Below are 19478 nucleotides of genomic sequence, written 5' to 3'. Positions count from 1 at the left end.
TTCAGCATTCAAGAAATGTGAATTTCATGAGCAGAGCAGGGCTGCCCGGGTGAAGGGGGGGCAAGTGGGCAATTTGCCCCAGGCCTCGGGCCCCACAGGGGCCCCCATGAGAGTTTTTTGGGGCCCCTGGAGCAGGATCCTTCACTCACTCCAGGGGCCCCAGAAAACTCTCGCGGGGCCTGGGCCCCTGGAGCTTCTTCTGCTCTGAGTCGTCATCGGCAATTCGGTGGTGGGGGGGTCCTTCTGCTACGGGGCGGAAGGATCCCCCCCCCCGCCGCCGAATTACCGCTGAAGACGTGGCACTTCAGCAGTGGGTCCTGCTTTGGCGGTAATTCAGCAGCGGGGGGGCCCCGCCGCGGGTCTTCAGGGCACTTCGGCTGTGGGTCCCGGAGCGGAAGGACCCCCTGCTGCTCAATTACTGCCAAAGTGGGGGCCCTCCGCTGTCGAAGACCCCAGGCCCTCTGAATCCTCTGGGTGGCCCTGGAGCAGAGTGGTTCTACCAGGTAGAGGAGCTGAAGCACATCTTAGAGAGAAAGTCGTTCTATCAAGTAATTTTAAAAATAGACTCAGTGGAAAATGTTTCCTTTTGTAAAAGTAGCTCCTTGAATTAAAATTATTTGCAATTTACATACAAAATGTTTCTGTTGGAAAGTGCTTTAAGATTGATGCAATTTTCTTCACAGAAATTTTGGAAAATCTAACTTGCTTTCAATTCTTCAGCTGGAAATGTGAGTTGTCAGCACTTGTGATGGCCATGTGTGTCTTGTTGCCTCACCACAAAAAAGCCTGCTACACACAGCTGTAGGAGGGGGAGAGACATCTGTCTGAGAGGCACTTAACAAAAGGCCAGTTCCAAAGCCCATTGAAGTCAGTGGACAAACTCCCATTGATTCCAATGGACTGTGGATCATGTTCAGAATTTTCTCCAGTTTGTTCTGTAGTGAGGGGGTGGATTTTGCTCCCTTACCAAGGATGAGAAGGACTTCAGCCATCTGATCACATCAGTGTCTGCACAAATGGGAGGGCCCCTCCTTTCCTGTTCCCCTAGATATCACCCAGTATAGACAATTTTAAATAAATTGTCTATATAATTTAGACAAAATACTATATTACAATGTTGAAATTGATTGTACAATTTTTTTCTGTTAAAATCTAATTTGCAGCTAATTCAATTTCCATTTCTATTCAATATACAATTAATGCATTGTAAGTTTTAACTACTTCATGAATTGTCTTAATAGAAATAGTCTTTCAGAGATAATCCACAAGAATTAGCTGTGGACACTTAATAAGTAAAATATGTAACACATTTGTTGCTTGCTTTGCAATATGTTCCCACATCTGCACTTATGTAAATAAAACTGAACTTTCCAAATTACTGTTATGATCTAGCCCACTAAACTGAGGGTTTCAGTGTTTGTAAGAGAGTATGTTTAAATGAGCTGGTAAGCCAGTCATGGGGTGAAGTTATAGTTGCATGAGGTGTATTGCTCTGGGTTAAATGTAAAAGATATTCATGTGGATTTTTGAGACCTAACGTTTTGGTGAAAAGAACTGTTGTCAATCCATATACTGATCTTTAAGTAGCACTTCCTAAGGATGCATTCCTGTAACACTTAAGCATATGTTTAACTTAATGTGCATGGGTAGTGCTGTTGACCTGACAGGGACAATTGACATGCCTAGGTAAATAAATGTTACAAAAAAAGAACTAGATAAATTTATGGAGCATAGGTCCATCAATGGCTATTAGCCAGGATGGGCAGGGATGGTGTCCCTAGCCCCTGTTTGCCAGAAGCTGGGAATGGGTGACAGGGGATGGCTCACTTGATGATTACCTGTTCTGTTCATTCCCTCTAGGGCACCTGGCATTGGCCACTGTCGGAAGACAGGATACTGGGCTAGATGGACCTTTGGTCTGATCCAGTATGGCCATTCTTATGTTCTAATGTTTAAGTGGGTGTAGTATCAGGACTTTCACCATAGAATTATAAGGCATAGTCCACAAAATATTACTTAATGTTAAAAAAACATGAGAAGAAGTAGGTTGTTTACCCACAAAAGCTTATTCCCAAATAAATCTGTTAGTCTTTAAGATGCCACCAGACTCCTTGTTGTTTTTGTGGATACAGATTAACAGACTATTAATTTATGAATGACAATAATAAATTTTATTAATAAATTATATTACAGTAGCACATACAGTTCCCAACTGAGATAGATATCTCAGTTTGTTAAACACAGACAAACACATAGGAAAAAACTGAACCTACCCTGAACTATTTATAATCTAAATAGACAAGGCAGACAGAGAGTGGGAGATGAAACAGATGTGAAATGACTTGCTTCAGGTCACAAAGTAGGTCAGTGGCAGAGGTGAGAATAGAACCTCTCTGATTTCCAACCCAACTCTTTATCCACTGAATGAAGTTACATTCTAGGAGGTGAAACTTTGATAGGTCAAATATTTATTAAATTTACTTTTTTTGGCAAAGGCTTCTTAATTTAGCCTCTCCCTGCCCACATTTATCATTATCATTATTGTTTTACTGTATTATTATTATTTATGTATTTAGTTGAGGTGGCACCCAAAAAGAGTTTTCCACGTTCAGAGGAAGATGTCCTTTCCTGGAGAATATATAGTATAAAAGACAAGGACAAAGGGTGGAGAGAAGGAATTCAGCATAACAGCAAAATGTTCAGTATTATGATAGGCATATATTTTATCAAACACAATCAATAAACCTGTAAATAAATAAATAACAAACATTAAATTCCCTTCTTCCATCCCCAAGTTATCCATTTCATCTTTCTTCTTGGCCATTTCAGACCAGGATACTCTCATCCTCAAGGCAGTTCATAAGACATTAAACTAGTCCTCAAGAAGATGTAAGGGCTTCATCTACCCATTTTCTCTGACACCATTTTTCTCTATTATGTTCCTATCCATTTTATATCTATTTAATTGATGGAGGTCCCTCATTAGAGCAGTCTTAGTACAGTGGCTATTTGTTAAATATTAGATTGTAGCAATGTATTTTAGGATTAGTTATCCTAAACCAGCCCACAGGCCAAGCATATTTTTGAAGTAATGTGCCAAATTCTTACGTGGTATAACTTCGAGGCAAATGGAATTTAAACCAAGGATGAAATTAGCGCACTTAGCATATATTTTGTAGCTTCACTGTTCATATATCTGATACCAGAAGCAGAAATCATGTTCCAGAAAGATCCATTCAGTCGGGGTGAAGGGATATGATGAAGAAAACAGAGAGGTTAGAAAAAAGAAAATATATATAGGGCTATCCTATGAAAAATAAACACAAATATGTTCAGAAATTTTAATAGGGAGCTCGGCCATATCAAGACAAAACAATGATAAAAATATTGTTTCAAAGAATGTCCTTTTTTCAAATTAATGCTCCCATGTATAGTTAGTGAACCATCCCATGAGTGGTTACTGAAAACCAATTTCATCCGATACAGAGGTCTTCCAACCCCAAGGGATCAGCAGCCATTAGCCAGGTCAACATATAACTCAGATCTTACCCATTAACATTATGATGTCAGTCCTTTATAACTAAAATCTAAAGATTTATTAATAAAAGAAAAGAAAAAGAGCATTAAAATGGTTAAGGAATCATATACATACAAGTGATTGCAAAGTCCATATATCAGGTTTGTAGCAGTGATGGAATAAAGTGCCAGCTTGCAAAAATCTATTTTTATTATTTGTATTGCATTAGCACCTGAAAACGCCAACTAAGACTGGGGGAGGGGAGGTAGTGGGGGGAGATCACTGAGCTGGGCATTATACAGCTACACATTTGTCTGAGCACATTATACAGTTACATATTTGTCTGAGCTTGCAATTCTCCTTTCTGTTTACACAGGTTTTTCACTGGTGAAACTCTATTTTTTACACTCCATTTCTTTCAATGGAGCTACTTCACATGTACACTAGGAGAAACAGGCTAAATACTATACAGCACTGAAGAAAAAATATTTTCAGTGCTGTAGAAATTATTTCAAATACACACACACACATACATATACACGCTGGGTTCCTGGTGGCTTCTGAAACATAGAAGACAATGAAGGCTGCAAGAATGCTACTACCTAATTCCTAATTTGCTCTTTCAATGTCCATTTAAGAAACAAAGGTTTGTTTATATAGCACAGAAAAATACCTGAGTATATACTACAGAAAAATTGACTGAATGAGGGTATGGCTACACTTGCAAATTTGCAGCGCTGCAGCAATAATTGACTGTTCCCTTCTGTAACTTCTGTGATTCTGGGATATATAACAATGTTAATGATTATGTATCAGTTACAGTACATTGTTGTTTTTTCTTATAATGCAAGAGTAGGAAATTATTCATTTTGACTGTAATAAATTGCTAGTGAAGAACTATTATCCAGAGAAAGTACATGCATGGACTGTTTTCATAGAATCCTAGAAATGTAGGGTTGGAAGGGACCTCATAAGGTCATCAAGTCAAGCCCCCTGTGTTGAGGCAGGACCAAGTAAACCTAGTAGACCAAGTAAACACCATCACTGATGTTCTTAAAACCTCCAATGATGGGAATTTCACAACCTCCCTGAGAAACCTATTCCAGAATTTGTTTCCCCTTATAGTTAGAAAGTTTTTCTTAATATCTAACTTAAATCTCCCTTGCTGCAAATTTAGCCCATTGCTTCGTCCTACGTTCAGTGGACATGGAAAATAATTGATCAGCATCTTCTTTATAACAGCCCTTAGCATATTTGAAGACTGTTGTCAGGTCCTCCCTCAGTCTTCTTTTTTCAAGATTAAACATGTTCAGTGTGCTAACCTTCTTTCCTCATAGGTCAGATTTTCTAAACCTTTTATTATTTTTCTTGCTCTCCAATTTGTCCACATCTTTCCTAAAGTGCGGTACCCAGAATTGGACACAATATTCAAGCTGAGGCCTCACAAGCACTGAGTAGATCAGGACAATTACCACTCATGTCTTACATACTACACTCCTGTTAATGCACCCAGAATGATATTAGCCTTTATCACAACTGCATCCCATTGCTGACTCATATTCAATTTGTGATCCACTGTAATCCTCAGATCCTCTTCAACAATACTACCACCTAACTAATTTGTTGAGCATTTTGTAAGTGTGCATTTGATTTTTCCTTCCTAAATTCAGAGTTTCACTTATCTTTGTTGAATTTCATCTTGTTAAATTCAAACCAGTTCTTTAATTTGTCAAGATTATTTTGAATTTTAATCCTGTCCTCCAAAGTGCTTGCAACTCCTCCCAGCTTGATGTCATTTGCAAATTTTATGAGCATGCTATCCACTCTATTATCTAAGTCATTAATGAAAATACTGAATAGTATCCAACCCATCACTGACCCCATGGGATCTCACTAGATATGCTCTCCTAGTTTCACAGAGAACCATTGATAACTACTCAATGAGTATGGTCTTTCAACCAGTTGTGCACCCATCTTACAGTAATTTCATCTAGACCTCATTTTCCTCATTTGCTTTTGAAGATATTATGTGAGACTCAAAAATCAAGATATATCACATCTACTGCTTCTTCCAATCCAGTAGGCCAGTAATCCTGTCAAAGAAGACAATTATGTTGGTTTATTATGATTTGTTCTTAACAAATCCATGCTGGCTATTCTTTACAACCAACCTTATTATCCTCTAGGTGCTTACAAAATGATTGATTAATAATTTATTTCAGTATCTTTCCAGGAATCAAAGTTAGGCTGACTGATCTACAATTCCCCAGGCCCTCTTTGTTCCCCTTTTTAAAATATGTTTGCCCTTTTCCAGGTCTCTGGGACCTCACACTTCATCCATAAGTTCTCTGTCATAGGTCTTCTCCCCCACTTGGAGCTTTTGGGTTCCAAGATGGGGACCTGCAGGGGCTCCTCTAAACTAATCCTAGTCTAGATCCGGTTCTGCTGCCACCAGTTAAGTTTAAAGTGGGTAACACACTGCCTGTCCCCCAAACTTCCCCTGGGGAACCCAGATTCAAACCCCTTGAATCTCACCAGAAAGAGAGAAACAGCCAGTTCCCCTCCCCCCCTTCCCTCTCTCCAGCCTGCTCCAGAGAGATTACACACCGAGTCAAATCCTTGACTCAACACAAAGAGGGACTCCCCTCCCCTCCCCTTCCCTTGAAAATGCAAACAAGAGAAGAATCAATCAAGTCCTAAAAAGAAAAGAGTTTATTAAAAGAACAAAAAGAAAGTACACTATCTCTGTAATACCCGGATGGAACAATACACAGGGTCTAACTTATAAACCTGGAGAGATTTCCCCCTCCCCCTTTCTTTCTCAGTAAAAGCAAAGTAACAGCAACAGAAATAAAGATATTCCTTCAGCAAAACACACAATTGCAAATGTAGAAATAAACTTATAATACTAGTTCGCCTGTTTAACACTTACTAGCCTGAATAGATGAACAATACTGCAGAAATCTTGGAGGACTTGAAAACAGTGTCTGGACTCCCTTAGCTCCAAAAAGAGACTCAACTCAAACAAAAAAAACACAGAAAAAAAAACTTCCCTCCACAGAGATTTGAAATTATCTTGTCCCTGATTGGTCCTCTGGTCAGGTGTTCATCAGGTACTGCTTGTTAACCCTTAACTAACTGTTTATGACACGCCCCCCAAATCGCAGACAGTGGGGGACCCACACTGGCGGTGATTTCCTCCTAGAACTGTAAAATAAACAGATTAATAAAACACGTGCACTATTAGAGATACTACTAAGTATGTAACCAACGAGATTTTTCACATTTCAAGAACAGTTGTTAACCATGAGATTCTGGGAAACTTTCACGAGAGAGTGCATCAGCTACTTTGTTGGAAGCTCCAGAAATGTGGTGAATTTCAAAATCAAAATCTTGGAGAGCTAAACTCCATCGGAGAAGTTTTTTGTTGTTTCCCTTGGCAGTATGAAGCCACTTTAGCGCAGCATGGTCGGTTTGTAGCTGGAACCGCCGTCCCCAAACGTATGGGCGTAGCTTTTCCAGGGCATACACAATGGCGTAACATTCCTTTTCACTGATGGACCAGTGGCTTTCCCTCTCAGACAGCTTCTTGCTGAGAAACACGACAGGATGGAAGGTGTGATCCGGTCCGTTTTGCATTAGAACTGCTCCTACCCCATGTTCAGATGCATTTGTGGTCACTAGGAAGGGTTTGTCAAAGTCCGGGGCCCTTAACACAGGGTCAGACATGAGCGTCGCCTTAAGCTGGGTAAAGGCTTTCTGACACTCATCAGTCCACTTAACAGCATTTGGCTGCATTTTTCTGGTTAGATCAGTTAATGGGGCAGCGATTTGGCTGTAGTGTGGTACAAATCGCCTGTAATATCCGGCCAAGCCTAAGAAGGATTGGACCTGTTTCTTTGACCTTGGGACAGGCCACTTTTGGATAGCCTCCACCTTGGCCTGTAGGGGGTTTATGGTTCCTCGACCCAAAAGAGACCTTAACCCTTAACTAATTGTTTATGACATTCTCAAAGATAATTGCTTAAAGTTTCAAGATTGCTTCAGCTAGTTCCTTAGGCAACTTAGGAAGAATTTCACCAGGCCCTTCCAACTTAACTTATCTAAATATTCTTTAACCTGCTCTTTCCCTATTTTGGCTTGTGTTCCGTCCCCCTTATTAATATTTACTTGTATTGAGTAACTGGTCAGCATTATCTTTTTCAGTGAAGACTGAAGCTAAATAGGCATTAAACACCACAGCCTTATTGATGTCATTAGTTATTAGCTCTCCTTCCCCACTAAGTAGAAGGCATACACTGTTTGTCACCTGCCTCCTTTGAACCTAGCTTAAAGCCCTCCTCGTTAGGTTGGTGAGTTGCTTTTCCCCTTCTTGTTCAGGTGGACCCCGTCTCTTCCCAGCAAACCACCTTCCTGTAACAACATCCCATGGTCAAGGAAACCAAAATCCTCCTGTCATCATCTGTCATCTTGCACAGCCATGCATTCATTTCTAGGATGCACATATCCCTCCCTGGGTCTTTACCCTCAACCAAGAGGATGAACCAGAATTCAGGACCTCTGAATCCTTCAGCCTTGTTCCCAGAGCCATGTAGTAATTGCTGATCTGCTCAGAGTCATATGTGGCAGTACCATTAGTGCCAACATGGAGGAGAAGCATGGGGTAGTGGTCAGAGTGATGGATGAGTCTGGGCAACCTTTCCTTAATATTTTGGATGCTAGCGCCAGGCATGCACTATGCCTCCCAGGACATCATGTCAGGTTGGCAGATGGATGTCTCTGTCCCTCTCAGAAGGGAGTCCCCGACCACCAGCACCCTACACCTTCTCCTGTTAGGTGAGGTGGTTGTGCGCCTCCCAGCCTTGGGTGCAGGTGGCTCCTTATCCTCAGCCATTGAGATCTACTCCTCACCTCCTGGTTGCCAGTACAGCATATCTGTTCTTGACCACACAGATGGGGGACTTGGGTGGGATCAGAGCACCATCTACTGCCTGAGGTGGCCAGCAGCCACTCTATTCCTTGCAGAGCAGCCAGTTCTCCTTCTTTCTCTGGTACTGCTGTAGTCAGCTAGCATTCTCCATCCAGCAGGGGGACTATAGGTGAAGGCAGAGGAAGAATTAGCAGTGGTGACAGGGCAACACACTGTTTTTCTCCCTTTGCAGGTTCTCTCTTGTTGAGTACCTGCAGATTAAGGAAAGGAAAGAATAACAATACACAATGCTAAATTCCTGCTTTCCTTCGCTTACAAACTCAGCTAGCGAACTCTTAGTGTTCCAGCTGCCTTTATCTCACCAGCCATGTCTCTTCATGTGCATGGATCATTAATGGCCTGATCCAAAGTCTGTTGACGTCAATGATAGTCTTTCAGTTGACTTCAATGGGCTTAGTACATCAGTACATACCTTAGGCCTGAGAGGGCCTATCAGCAAATCAGAATATGCATTGAACATCATTTGTCTGATCGTTCAGAGGTTGGCAGAGCATAGAGAGAGATGATTTTGAGCAAGAGTCCGAAGTCCTTGCTTATGCTAAGTTAATACCTTTTTCTAGAAGTGAACTAACAAGTCAGTGGGAGCATTCATGGAGTAAGTTGCTATTCAGCATATGTAAGGATGAAGCTCTAATGTAGAGAACGGCTCAATTTATGGAGAAGGAAAATAAAAAAGTCTTAAATTGTTTCAATTCACAATGTTCAAGTTTTTATTTTTGGTTGCAATGAACTTCTGCTTACAGTGAAATTGGTATGATGAAGGGGGGAAAAAAAGAAAGACTGCCACAAAGCACAACCTCCTTTTCCAAGTAAAATAAAATAAATGCTCAGTTGCCTAAAGAATTGATATAAATCAGTTAAAAATACAGGTAGAATGGCATGTAGTTTGTAATAACAAGCATATCATTCGCAACATAAAATACTGTAGATTGACTTTTCCTTTGAATGCAAAATGTTAGTTTCTTATTTAATTCATACACGCTGTTTTAATTAGAACAAAAAGCCAGAGATAAATTATCATTTATAGTCAAGTGCGTCCAAAAGGTTTGGTGCTGTTTTGTTTAAAAACAAATCCATATAAAAATTGAGGTTGCTTACATAGATTTAAATAGATAAGACCAAATAAATAAGAATGTTCATATATAAATGCTGGAAAATTATATATATATATATATATAAAACAATGTTTGTTTAAAGGTTTTGTTACTAGTCGAAGTGTGTTTTGTTCTGTTGCAGTTTGCTCCCAGTACTCTAGAGGAGTTTTTGCCATTTTTGGACTGTATGATAAGAGATCAGTACATACCTTGACCTCATTCTGCAGCGCCTTGCACATCTCCCTCATCACGCCAAGTTTCCCCACAGAGGGCGAGAGCCAGTTTGTGCTGCAGCTGCGACCATCTTTACGGGGAGCTCTTCTAAGTTTGCTGGATCATTATGAATGGAACCGTTTTGTCTTCCTTTATGACACAGACAGGGGTAAGTAGCAAACCTTTCTTATCACTTTGGTTTGTTTGACTGTTGTGACAGCTGTGCATCTTTATATTGTGTTAAGCATTTTGAAAATAAAATAAAGTCCATTGGACTGAAATAATTTGAGTGGCTCTGCAGCTAAAGAAAGAATTCCTCCATCTGTAAGTGCTGAGCACTAAATGTGTATATTATGTAATACACTGTACTGAGCCGTAGCTCTAAATTTAAAAGGCAAAAATGTTTTAAGTGATATTAATGTCCCGCATACACAGACTGATAAAACGAATTCAAAATTAAAGCTTCTTTTATGTCTCCAACTCTACTCACCTGGCAACAAGCTTTGACCTCAGTGACCACAACGTAAATCTAGAATCATCCCATTTAAGTCATTGGAGTTCCTCTGGATTCACATTGGTAGAACCTGAGATCAGTGTCTGGCCCATTGTGTATCACCATACGGGAGAACCAGGTAGTGGAGGGTTCATCTAGGGTGATTGTATCCCTCTGTGCTGGGACAGCGGAGGCATGTTGATGTAACGGGGGCCCCTACACTGGGGGGCACACGCCTGGGAGAATGCAGAATGCATACCACGTCCTCTTCTTTCTCATGTGTCTTATAAAATCCATCACAGCCCATCCACAACGTAATATCTCCTTATAATTGTACATTGCTTTGAAAGATGGTACCATTTGTAGCAGAAGTGCCCATTTATACACAGATAGAGAATATCATAGGGCATGTTAGAATCTTCCAGAATGATAGATAATTGTAAGTATGCCTGCTGTACACCTGTACCTCAAGCCTTACTGCCAGCTTGGGAAAGCAAGATTTCATCGTCCACAATCCTGGCATTCATCCTGTTGGTAGAGCCCTTCCCCCCCACACCTTTGTGAGTGAGGCCAGGATTTGGCCCATAGTGAGTAGGCATCCATGTAAGAGGCTGGACTTTTCTCTTTGTGTTATGAGCTTGTCTACGTGGGGAAATTGACCAGCATAGCTACAGAGAAATAATTATTCCACTACCACAATGCCTGTCAGTTTACCTAAGTAGACAATCCCTATGTTTTAGTGAATTCTGAGCTTAATTCTGTATTGCCTGAAACACCTGTAGTTGGGCCAAAATTAATAATACACACCAAGAAGTGGGTTCAAGCTTTTACATCATTTATTATTTGGTCTGAATAGATCTAGTGCAGGGGTCGGCAACCGGTGGCTTGCGGCTCGCCAGGGTAAGCACCCTGGCGGGCCGGCCCGGTTTGTTTATCTGCCGCGTCGGCAAGTTCAGCCGATCGTGGCTTCCACTGGCCGTGGTTCGCGGTCCCAGGCCAATGCGGGAGGCAGGAAGCCGCGGCCAGAACATCCCTCGGCTCGCGCCGCTTCCTGCCTCCCGCATTGGCCTGGGACCGCGAACCGCAGCCAGTGGGAGCCGCGATCGGCCGAACTTGCCGACGCGGCAGATAAACAAACCGGGCCGGCCCGCCAGGGTACTTACCCTGGCGAGCCGCGAACCACCGGTTGCCGACCCCTGATCTAGTGTAACCCACACACCTCCTGGGTGTGGTGTTCTGTCCCATCTGGTGGCACTGAGACCACTTAGAGAGAGAGATAAAATGACTCTGCTCTACAGCCTTAGCTAACAGTCAGTTGTCTTTTCGCTCATGCTGTAGAGGCTCATGCACTAAGTTCCAGAGGTCTCAGGTTTGATCCCGCCCGCTGACGACCGGGGTCTGTTGGTGTAACACTGGTATACATCTTTTTGCCCTTTTGTGCATCTCAAGAATGAAGTTCTGAGAACTACTGTAGTAAGTGTGGAGTCATTTAAAATTGTAAATCTTACTAAGTTAAAGTCTGTTCTGTGATCCAGGATCAGACCAAAAAACAATAGCAGAAAAGTGCAACAATGTTCCATTCAATAAACCAACGACATTACTGAGGCAAAAGTCCACAACCTGCATTCACCCGCTTCATCTTTATTTCATATACTTAATTAGATAGACACCATTCTCAAGCACGCAATGTCACACCAAGGTCAGTTTGAGAACATCATTTATAACAATATGCTTAGCAAATTATTCTTAAGGCACTGAGCTCAGCAACTTTGAAATCACCAGTATATCTTTGATATAGAGATGACATATTTGTCTGCTGGCAGGGTGGGGATATGGCTCTGGAGAAGCTTTAAACATCAGAACAGCAGATTTGTTTTTTGTTGTTGCTGCTGTTTAATGTAGGAAAAAAAGAAAATGAATCTTTTCATCTGTAGATGTTTTGGTCAGCTGTAGAGAAGATGGCTCTTAAAGATGGCATATTTTCCATAAGAAAATTCACAAAACCATATTGTTACCAAATTATTTTCACCATAATTTCATAACAGAAGACAAGCTTCATTGAGATAATGGTGCATAGCCAAGATATGACAAAGAATGAGTAAACCTAAAGAGACAGAGATGAATTTTGCTCTCAGTTTAAAGGATGTAAATCTGGAGAAACACCACTAAAATAAATGGAGTTATGAGGCTTATAATGGTGTAACAGAGAGCATAATTCGGCTCCATCTCTTTAAGCAGAGAGAATTAAATGTAGATGGGTAGTGTAATTTGGAAGAGCTCTGAAGGGCTGTATGGCAGTGGGAATCAGGCTGGATCCCCTACATTTTTATTTGCAGACATTGTTTTTATTATAGTGGTGCAAAATGTATACAGCATGGAAAAGAGACTTTGTTCGTCCCCGTCCATAGCCCAGCATCCCCTTTCCTCCTTTGTCCTGGGACTGGGTGTTTGAAAATCAGTCTAATAATGGGAAAGTGACTTCACTTTAACTATGGAGCAACAGCTTCTGGTTGTTAATACCTATAGGTGTTAGTAAATCATCCCGTATAGTGTCTCTCAAAATTTTATTTAAGAAAATTCATTCACGTTAGCTTGGAGAAAAGCACTGTCAAATGGAGCTGAAGGACAATAAAGACAAGATTGTGCCCTCAGGCAATCTGTTGAGTTAGGGTGAGTTGGCTGGTCAGGGATTGTAAGGAGTTGTCCTAGTTCTGGCCTTATTTAGCATCTTTACTGAAAATCTGAATGAGTTTGGAGACATCATCTTAATGAAAATCAGGACACTACAGCAAATGGGGAGATGTTGCAACCAATAGTTAAGCCAGATATAAACAGCGTTAAGACATCTAGAGAGAATAGAAATACTGATATGTCAATAACAACTTGGAAACATGTGCATTGATATATCTGGAGAAAAATAATCTGAAACCATTACTCATTGGTAGGAGCATAGAGTACATAGAGAATAGAAATGCTTTAAAAGATCTAGTGAACTTGTAATGCATTACTTCAGCCAAAAAAGGCATCATGCCTCTGGACTGAATATTTAGTAGCACAACTCTTCTGAATGTAATACAAGTGGGCCCATACCTAGAATACTGTTAGATACCAGATCATTATTATTATTATTATTAGTTTACTAGCAAAAAATTCTACTTTCTTGATGGAATTCAGGGAAGAATGAGAAAAATTATTAGGAAGCTAGAGGTATTGATATATAAGGAAATAATAGGTACATGGCAATTTCCAGAATGGTCCATTCCCATGGTCCGTTTAGTCTAGAAACCTGTCTCTGACAAAGGCCAGGACTAGATGCTTCAGAGGACGACAGAAGAAACCCCACAGGAGGCATCTGCCCCCCATGTAGGTCTCATCCTAATCACTGATAATTAGCAGTTGCGTTAACTCCTGAAATTTGAGTTTTTATCTCCCTTCCAATATGCTTCTTGTCAGCATCAATTATTAAAACTCTGGGTATTTGTGTTATCTCTATGAACATCCAATCCTTCTTTGACTCTAGCTGAATTCTTGACCTCAATGCCACCTTGTGGCAATGAGTTCCACAGTTTAATTACATGTAAAAAGAAAGATTTCCTTTAATCAGTTTTGAATTTGCTACCTTTGAATTTTATTGAATGTCCCCTTGTTCTTATATTATGAGTCAGGGATAAGGGAAGTTTCCTAACTATATTCTCTATATACAGCATATTCCCAATTATCCCATTAGCATGCAGGCCATGGATATTCATCAGCTAGTTAGGAGTCTGGATAATCAAGAAGGCAGGAGTGGCAGTTCAGGGAGCCCTCTGCAGCTCCGCTCTCATGGCTCTCATTTACTCACTTCCATAACAGCAGAGCTGCCCAGGGCTCCCTGTGCTGCCACTCCTGCCCTCTCAAGTATTGCAGGGACAAGACATGGTGGGGAGGGGGGTTGGGGAAGAGGCTGCAGTTCTGGCAGGCCAGAGCAGAGCCTGCAGAGAGTCTACCCTGCACCTGGCATCAGCAGTGACTGGGTGTCACCAGCCCTGCAGCAGCTCTGCCATCATGCCCCCACTCATTCTCTCACATGACAACAGGGCTGCAGAGGCCTCCCTGTGCTGTTGCAGGAGCCATGGCTCTCTGTTCTGTTGTCTTAACCTCTGCATTATCTGAATCTCTTGGCTCCAGCTTTGGGGAGAAGGAGTGGATTCAGATAATGTGGAGATTCAGATCATAGGGATTGGGAAAATCAGGAGTATATTTTATTCATTATTTCATATATTTTTACCACATCCCCTCTATTTCCTCTCCTTTCTAAGGTAAACAATCCCAGTCATTTCAGTCTCTCTCTTTATGGTACTGTTCCTTGTCCCTAATCATTCTCATCAGCCTTGTCTGACAGTCCCGCCTCTCCACCCCCTGAATTCTGCCTGTCTTTTTTGAGATGGGGTGGCGATTACTGCACACACGGTATTCCAGATGATGGCTTTTGAAGAAATAAGGGCTGACTTCATCTCTCAGATGTGCACGTTCAACTCCGCTGAAAGAAGTGGGAACTGCCAAACATACCAGAGGGTAGATGGTCACTATTTCTATGGGTTCTAACCTGCAAGGCGCTATATACTCTTGCTGTGATCTAGCCAAGCACTTTAGCATAGATTTAGCATAGTGAGTAGTACAGATGACTTTATGGGAGTATTCATATGCTTCAAATTAAGCACATAGGTCTCTTGCCAGGATTATGTGTGTATATGTAATGCCTGAAGCATTGGGTCCCTCGGTCCCTCCTGTTATCTGCCTGTGGCACCTAATAGTCTAGTCTCCTGTATGTCTCCTTTACTTTGGTCTCATTTCCATTGCTGGGTTTAGTGTGTGGATATTGGTGGCCTGTTATATACAAGCAGGCAGACTAGATGATCTAATGGGCCTTTCTGGCCTTAATCTCAATGACCCTGACATGCTTCAGGGCTGTGGCCTCACAGCTATTTTCCATGGCTTATTTTCTTCTGGTCAGTATAACGTGACTATTTCAGGCCAAAATAAGTATAAGAGAATTGCTGAAATTGTGTAAAAAGTAAATAAAGTAAATTTCACCTTTCCTGCCCTTTTCTCTTGACTTTCTCATGTTAGGTGGAGGTGGAACACAGTTGAAGACATTTTTAGCTCTGTTTATTATTAGCTATCTGAAAACATCTTGAATTTTAATAAAGCCTCCTGTTCAGATAAATTGATTACTTGTGAATGTACATAGAATCATAGAAATTTAGATCGGAAGGCTCCTCAGTAGGTCATCTAGTCCAGTCCCCTGCACTAAGGCAGGACTAAATATTATCTAGACCATCCCTGACAGATGCTTATCTAACCTGTTCTTAAAAACCTCCAGTGAAGGATATTCCACATCCTCCCTACACAATTTATTCCAGTGCTTAACTACCCTTACAGTTTGGCAAGTTTTTTTCCCATTGCCTAACCTAAATCTCCCTTGCTGCAATTTAAACCCATTACTTCTTGTCCTGTCCTCAGTGGGCAAGGAGAACAATTGATCACCCTGTTTATAACAACCTTTTACATAAATGAAGCCTGTTATCAAATCCTCACTCAGTCTTCCTTTCTCTATGGAAAACAAACCCATTTTTTTCAATCTTTCCATGTTAGTCATGCTTTCTAGACCTTTAATCATTTTTGTTGCTCTCCTCTGTATTTTTCCAGTTTATCTCCCAAAGTGTGATGCCCAGAACTGGACATAGTTCTCCAGTTGAGGCTTATCCGTGCTGAGTAGAGTGAAAGAATTACTTCTCATGTCTTGCTGCCATGTTGACTCTTGCTAATACATCCCAGAATAATGTTGGGTTTTTCTGCAACAGTATTACATTGTTGTATTGTATTACAGTCTATGATCTGTGATAACCCTGAGATCCTTTGCTTCAGTACTCCTTCCTAGGCAATCATTTCCCATTTTGTATTTGTGCAACTGATTATTCCTTTCTAAGTGCAGTACTTTGCATTTGTCCTTATTGAATTTCACCCTATTTATTTCAGACCATGTCTCAATTTATTCAAGGTAATTTTGAATTCTAATCCTGTCCTCCAAAAGACGAGCAACCCCTCTCAGCTTGGTATCATCCACAAACATTATGCATGTGCTCTCTATGCCTTCGTCCAAATCATTTAGGTTTATATTAAATAGAACTGGACCCAGGATGGATCCTGTGGGATCCCACTTGATACACCTTGTCAGCTTGACTATGAACTGCTAACTATTCTTTGAGTACAGTTTTCCAACCAGTTGTGCACCCACCTTATAGTAGGCTCATCTAGGCTATATTTTCCTTGTTTGCTAATGAAAAGGTCATGTGAGACAGTATCAAAAACCTTACTAAAGTTGAGATACTACTGTTTCCCCCCATCCCCAAGACATGTTACTATGTCAAAGAAAGATATTAGTTTGTTTTGATATGATTTGTTCTTGACAAATCCATGTTGACTGTTACTTGTCACATTATCTTCTGTGTGCGTGCAAATTGATTGTTTGATTACTTGTACCACTATCTTTCTGGGTACCAAAGTTAATCTGACTGGTCTATAATTCCTTGGGTTGTCCTTATTCCCCTATTTATAAGTAGACACTATATTTCTTCTTTTTCTCTGAGATCTCTCCTGTCCTCCAGGAGTTCTCAAAGATAATTGCTAATGTCTCTGGGATCTCCTCAGCCAGTTCCTTAAGTATTCTAAGATGTATTTTGTCAGGTCCTGCCGACTTGAAGACATCTAACTTGTCTAAGTAATTCTTGACATGTTCTTTCCCTATTTTAGCTTCACATTCTACCCCATTTAAACTGTTAGTTGTCTGATCACTGCTAACCTTTTTGGTGAAAAATGAAACAAAAAAAGCATTTAACACTTTGTGTTTTCTGTTATTGTCTTTCCTTCCTCATTGAGTAAGTGTCTTCTTTGCTTAGGATGAGGCTTGATATGTAATGAGCCAGTTCAAATCCATCCCAAATCATCAGAGACTCAGCATTACCATCGTCTGGCTCTTTTTGGCATATTGGAAATAAGTTAGAGGTTTCAGTCCTGTTCCTGGTCCAATCAGTTCAAACCCTCCTCTGTTGACATGTTTCATGGTAATCTCAGCAGGGAAACGAATGAGTGAATGAATATGAAAACTAAATGACTTTCTCACATCATACGGATTGGAAGCTATACTCCCTATTGGCTAAAGGGTTGCTGTTCCATTGACTTCAGCAGTGATATTTCTGCTTATGCAGCAGTGAATTTTGTCTGGCACGCCTCCAACCCCATACTAAGGCCCGATGTGGGGAAGCTTTCATGAACACCGAGGCCTGCACAGTTACATGAATTTGGGGAGAGGGAAGGGAGGAAGAGACTGCTCAAGTATCTTCCCTCCCACCCACAATTGTGCATTGCATAGGGACAAGCCACAGAGTAATTGGGCAGCACAGAAGTGGTTCAGGACATGTGACCATAACCCCACTCCTCTACTCTGCCAGCTGGAAGATTTGACAGGGCACTGAGTGCACTTTATTTTCTCTCTGAGAAGCAGAATTGTCAATGCAGAATGTTAGTCAGCCTGTCAGCCAAAATTCCACATGGGAGATGGAGTATAGTTGTACTGTAGCCCCTCTTCACTCCACTATGGTCTGAACTGTGGCTTTGAGGTAACCTGCAGCTGCCATTTAGATTCTTATAAGTGTTTATATAGATATTAGGCTAAGATTGCCTCCTTAGGAATTAATGTCAATAGGAGGAGCACATCTTCCAAGGGGAGGGAGAGGGAAGACAGAGCTGTGAAGAACTGGGACACACCTTGGGAAGTGGAAAAAGCTCTGAAAGACAACCTGAAGGAGCAAGATTGAGGGAGAGCATGTGAGTTCAAAAGGAGTGGCACGTTACAAATGGACAAACAAATGTATCACCCGTGGTCTTTCAGTCCACTGCCACACACATCATGTACCACAATGTCCAGAAATACACCCACACCGGTTGCATAAATAACTTGCATTCAATAATATCCTCTCAGACATATTGAACAGAATACCCTCCCCTTCTACTCAATCCCCATGTCTGAAATAAATGACACCAAATTGTTTTGCTCATGTATTTCTTTCAGACTCTGAAATACTTGTAAATCATTGATCTAAGATCCATTTGGTAGATCTGATGGTAGGATATGAATCTGATACATTGTCCCTGGCAGATCCTTAAACCTCGCCAAGTTTTCCTGAGGGATTAGAAGATAAAATCTAAAAAGCGCACTTCAGAATTTATGGATCCAATTCCATCAAGGACACTTTGTTTGCATTAAGGATCTGCCAGGGACAGCATGTGAGATTCATCTGAGACTTTTAGCCAAATTCTGCTCTCAATTACACTTACTTCAAGGGGACTGCACCCATGTAACTAGTGAGATGCTGATATTTTCCATTACTCTAGTTTAGATAAATAGCATTTCTATTTCAAATTGTTAATTCTAATAACTTCAAAACATTTAGTTTTATTGAATCTGGCATGTATGTATAAGTGAGTTGCTACCTCTGTATGTACCACATCTATTTAAAAATAGAAATTTGTCAATTGTAACTGTTTACTGTAGTTCAAAAAAGTAGCTAAAAATACAGTAAGAAAGTCATTTACTTGAAAAACAGAAGAACTGACCGTAGCTTTCTTATATCCCTGACCCAGTATGTCTAATGTTATTTCTGCATCCTATATGCTACATCCTATATGCTGTGAGAGATGTATTTTACCATCCTTTGATCCTAAATAAGGAGCTGGGATATCTAGATCAACGTGAGAAAGATACGTGTTTTCAATGTACAAAATGAATTCTCTACAAAGCAGGAAATACTACAGGAGAATTGGTGCTGTGATTTATTGACTGGGTACCAGCTGCAGCTTGTTTAATAATCTTTGGGCCAGATTCTGCTCTTTTTTACACTGGAGTTCAGCTGAACTAATTCCATTGTATACACCAGTGCAAATCTGAAATAACACAGTTGGCTTCAATGAAGTGACTCTAAAGTTAGACCAGTGTAAGTATGAGCTTCTCTTCTATGTTTGAGGCTATTCTAGGCTATCACTAAGCTTAGGTCAGGCAGTTGATAGATACAACACCCAGCACTGCAGACGTCCAAAGAGGACTTGAAAAGGAAGCCAGCCACACATCCAAAT

General features: G+C 40.9%; 1 protein-coding gene across 8 annotated transcripts in view; it reads left to right on the top strand.

Annotated features, from left to right (window-relative positions):
• GRIA4 (glutamate ionotropic receptor AMPA type subunit 4) overlaps window positions 1-19478 on the top strand; it is a 329847-nt gene that overhangs the window by 138102 nt on the left and 172267 nt on the right. For all 8 annotated transcript variants that reach the window (XM_045018837.1, XM_045018818.1, XM_045018828.1 and 5 more), the window contains one exon: window positions 9744-9983. In XM_045018837.1, coding sequence (XP_044874772.1) covers window positions 9744-9983 — 240 coding nt within the window. The remainder of the gene's footprint in view (window positions 1-9743; window positions 9984-19478) is intronic.

Source organism: Mauremys mutica, chromosome 1 (genome assembly GCF_020497125.1).
Source record: "Mauremys mutica isolate MM-2020 ecotype Southern chromosome 1, ASM2049712v1, whole genome shotgun sequence".
Lineage (NCBI taxonomy): Eukaryota > Metazoa > Chordata > Testudines > Geoemydidae > Mauremys > Mauremys mutica.
The sequence above is the reverse complement of the archived record's forward strand: the minus strand, read 5'-3'. Positions and strand labels throughout refer to the sequence as shown.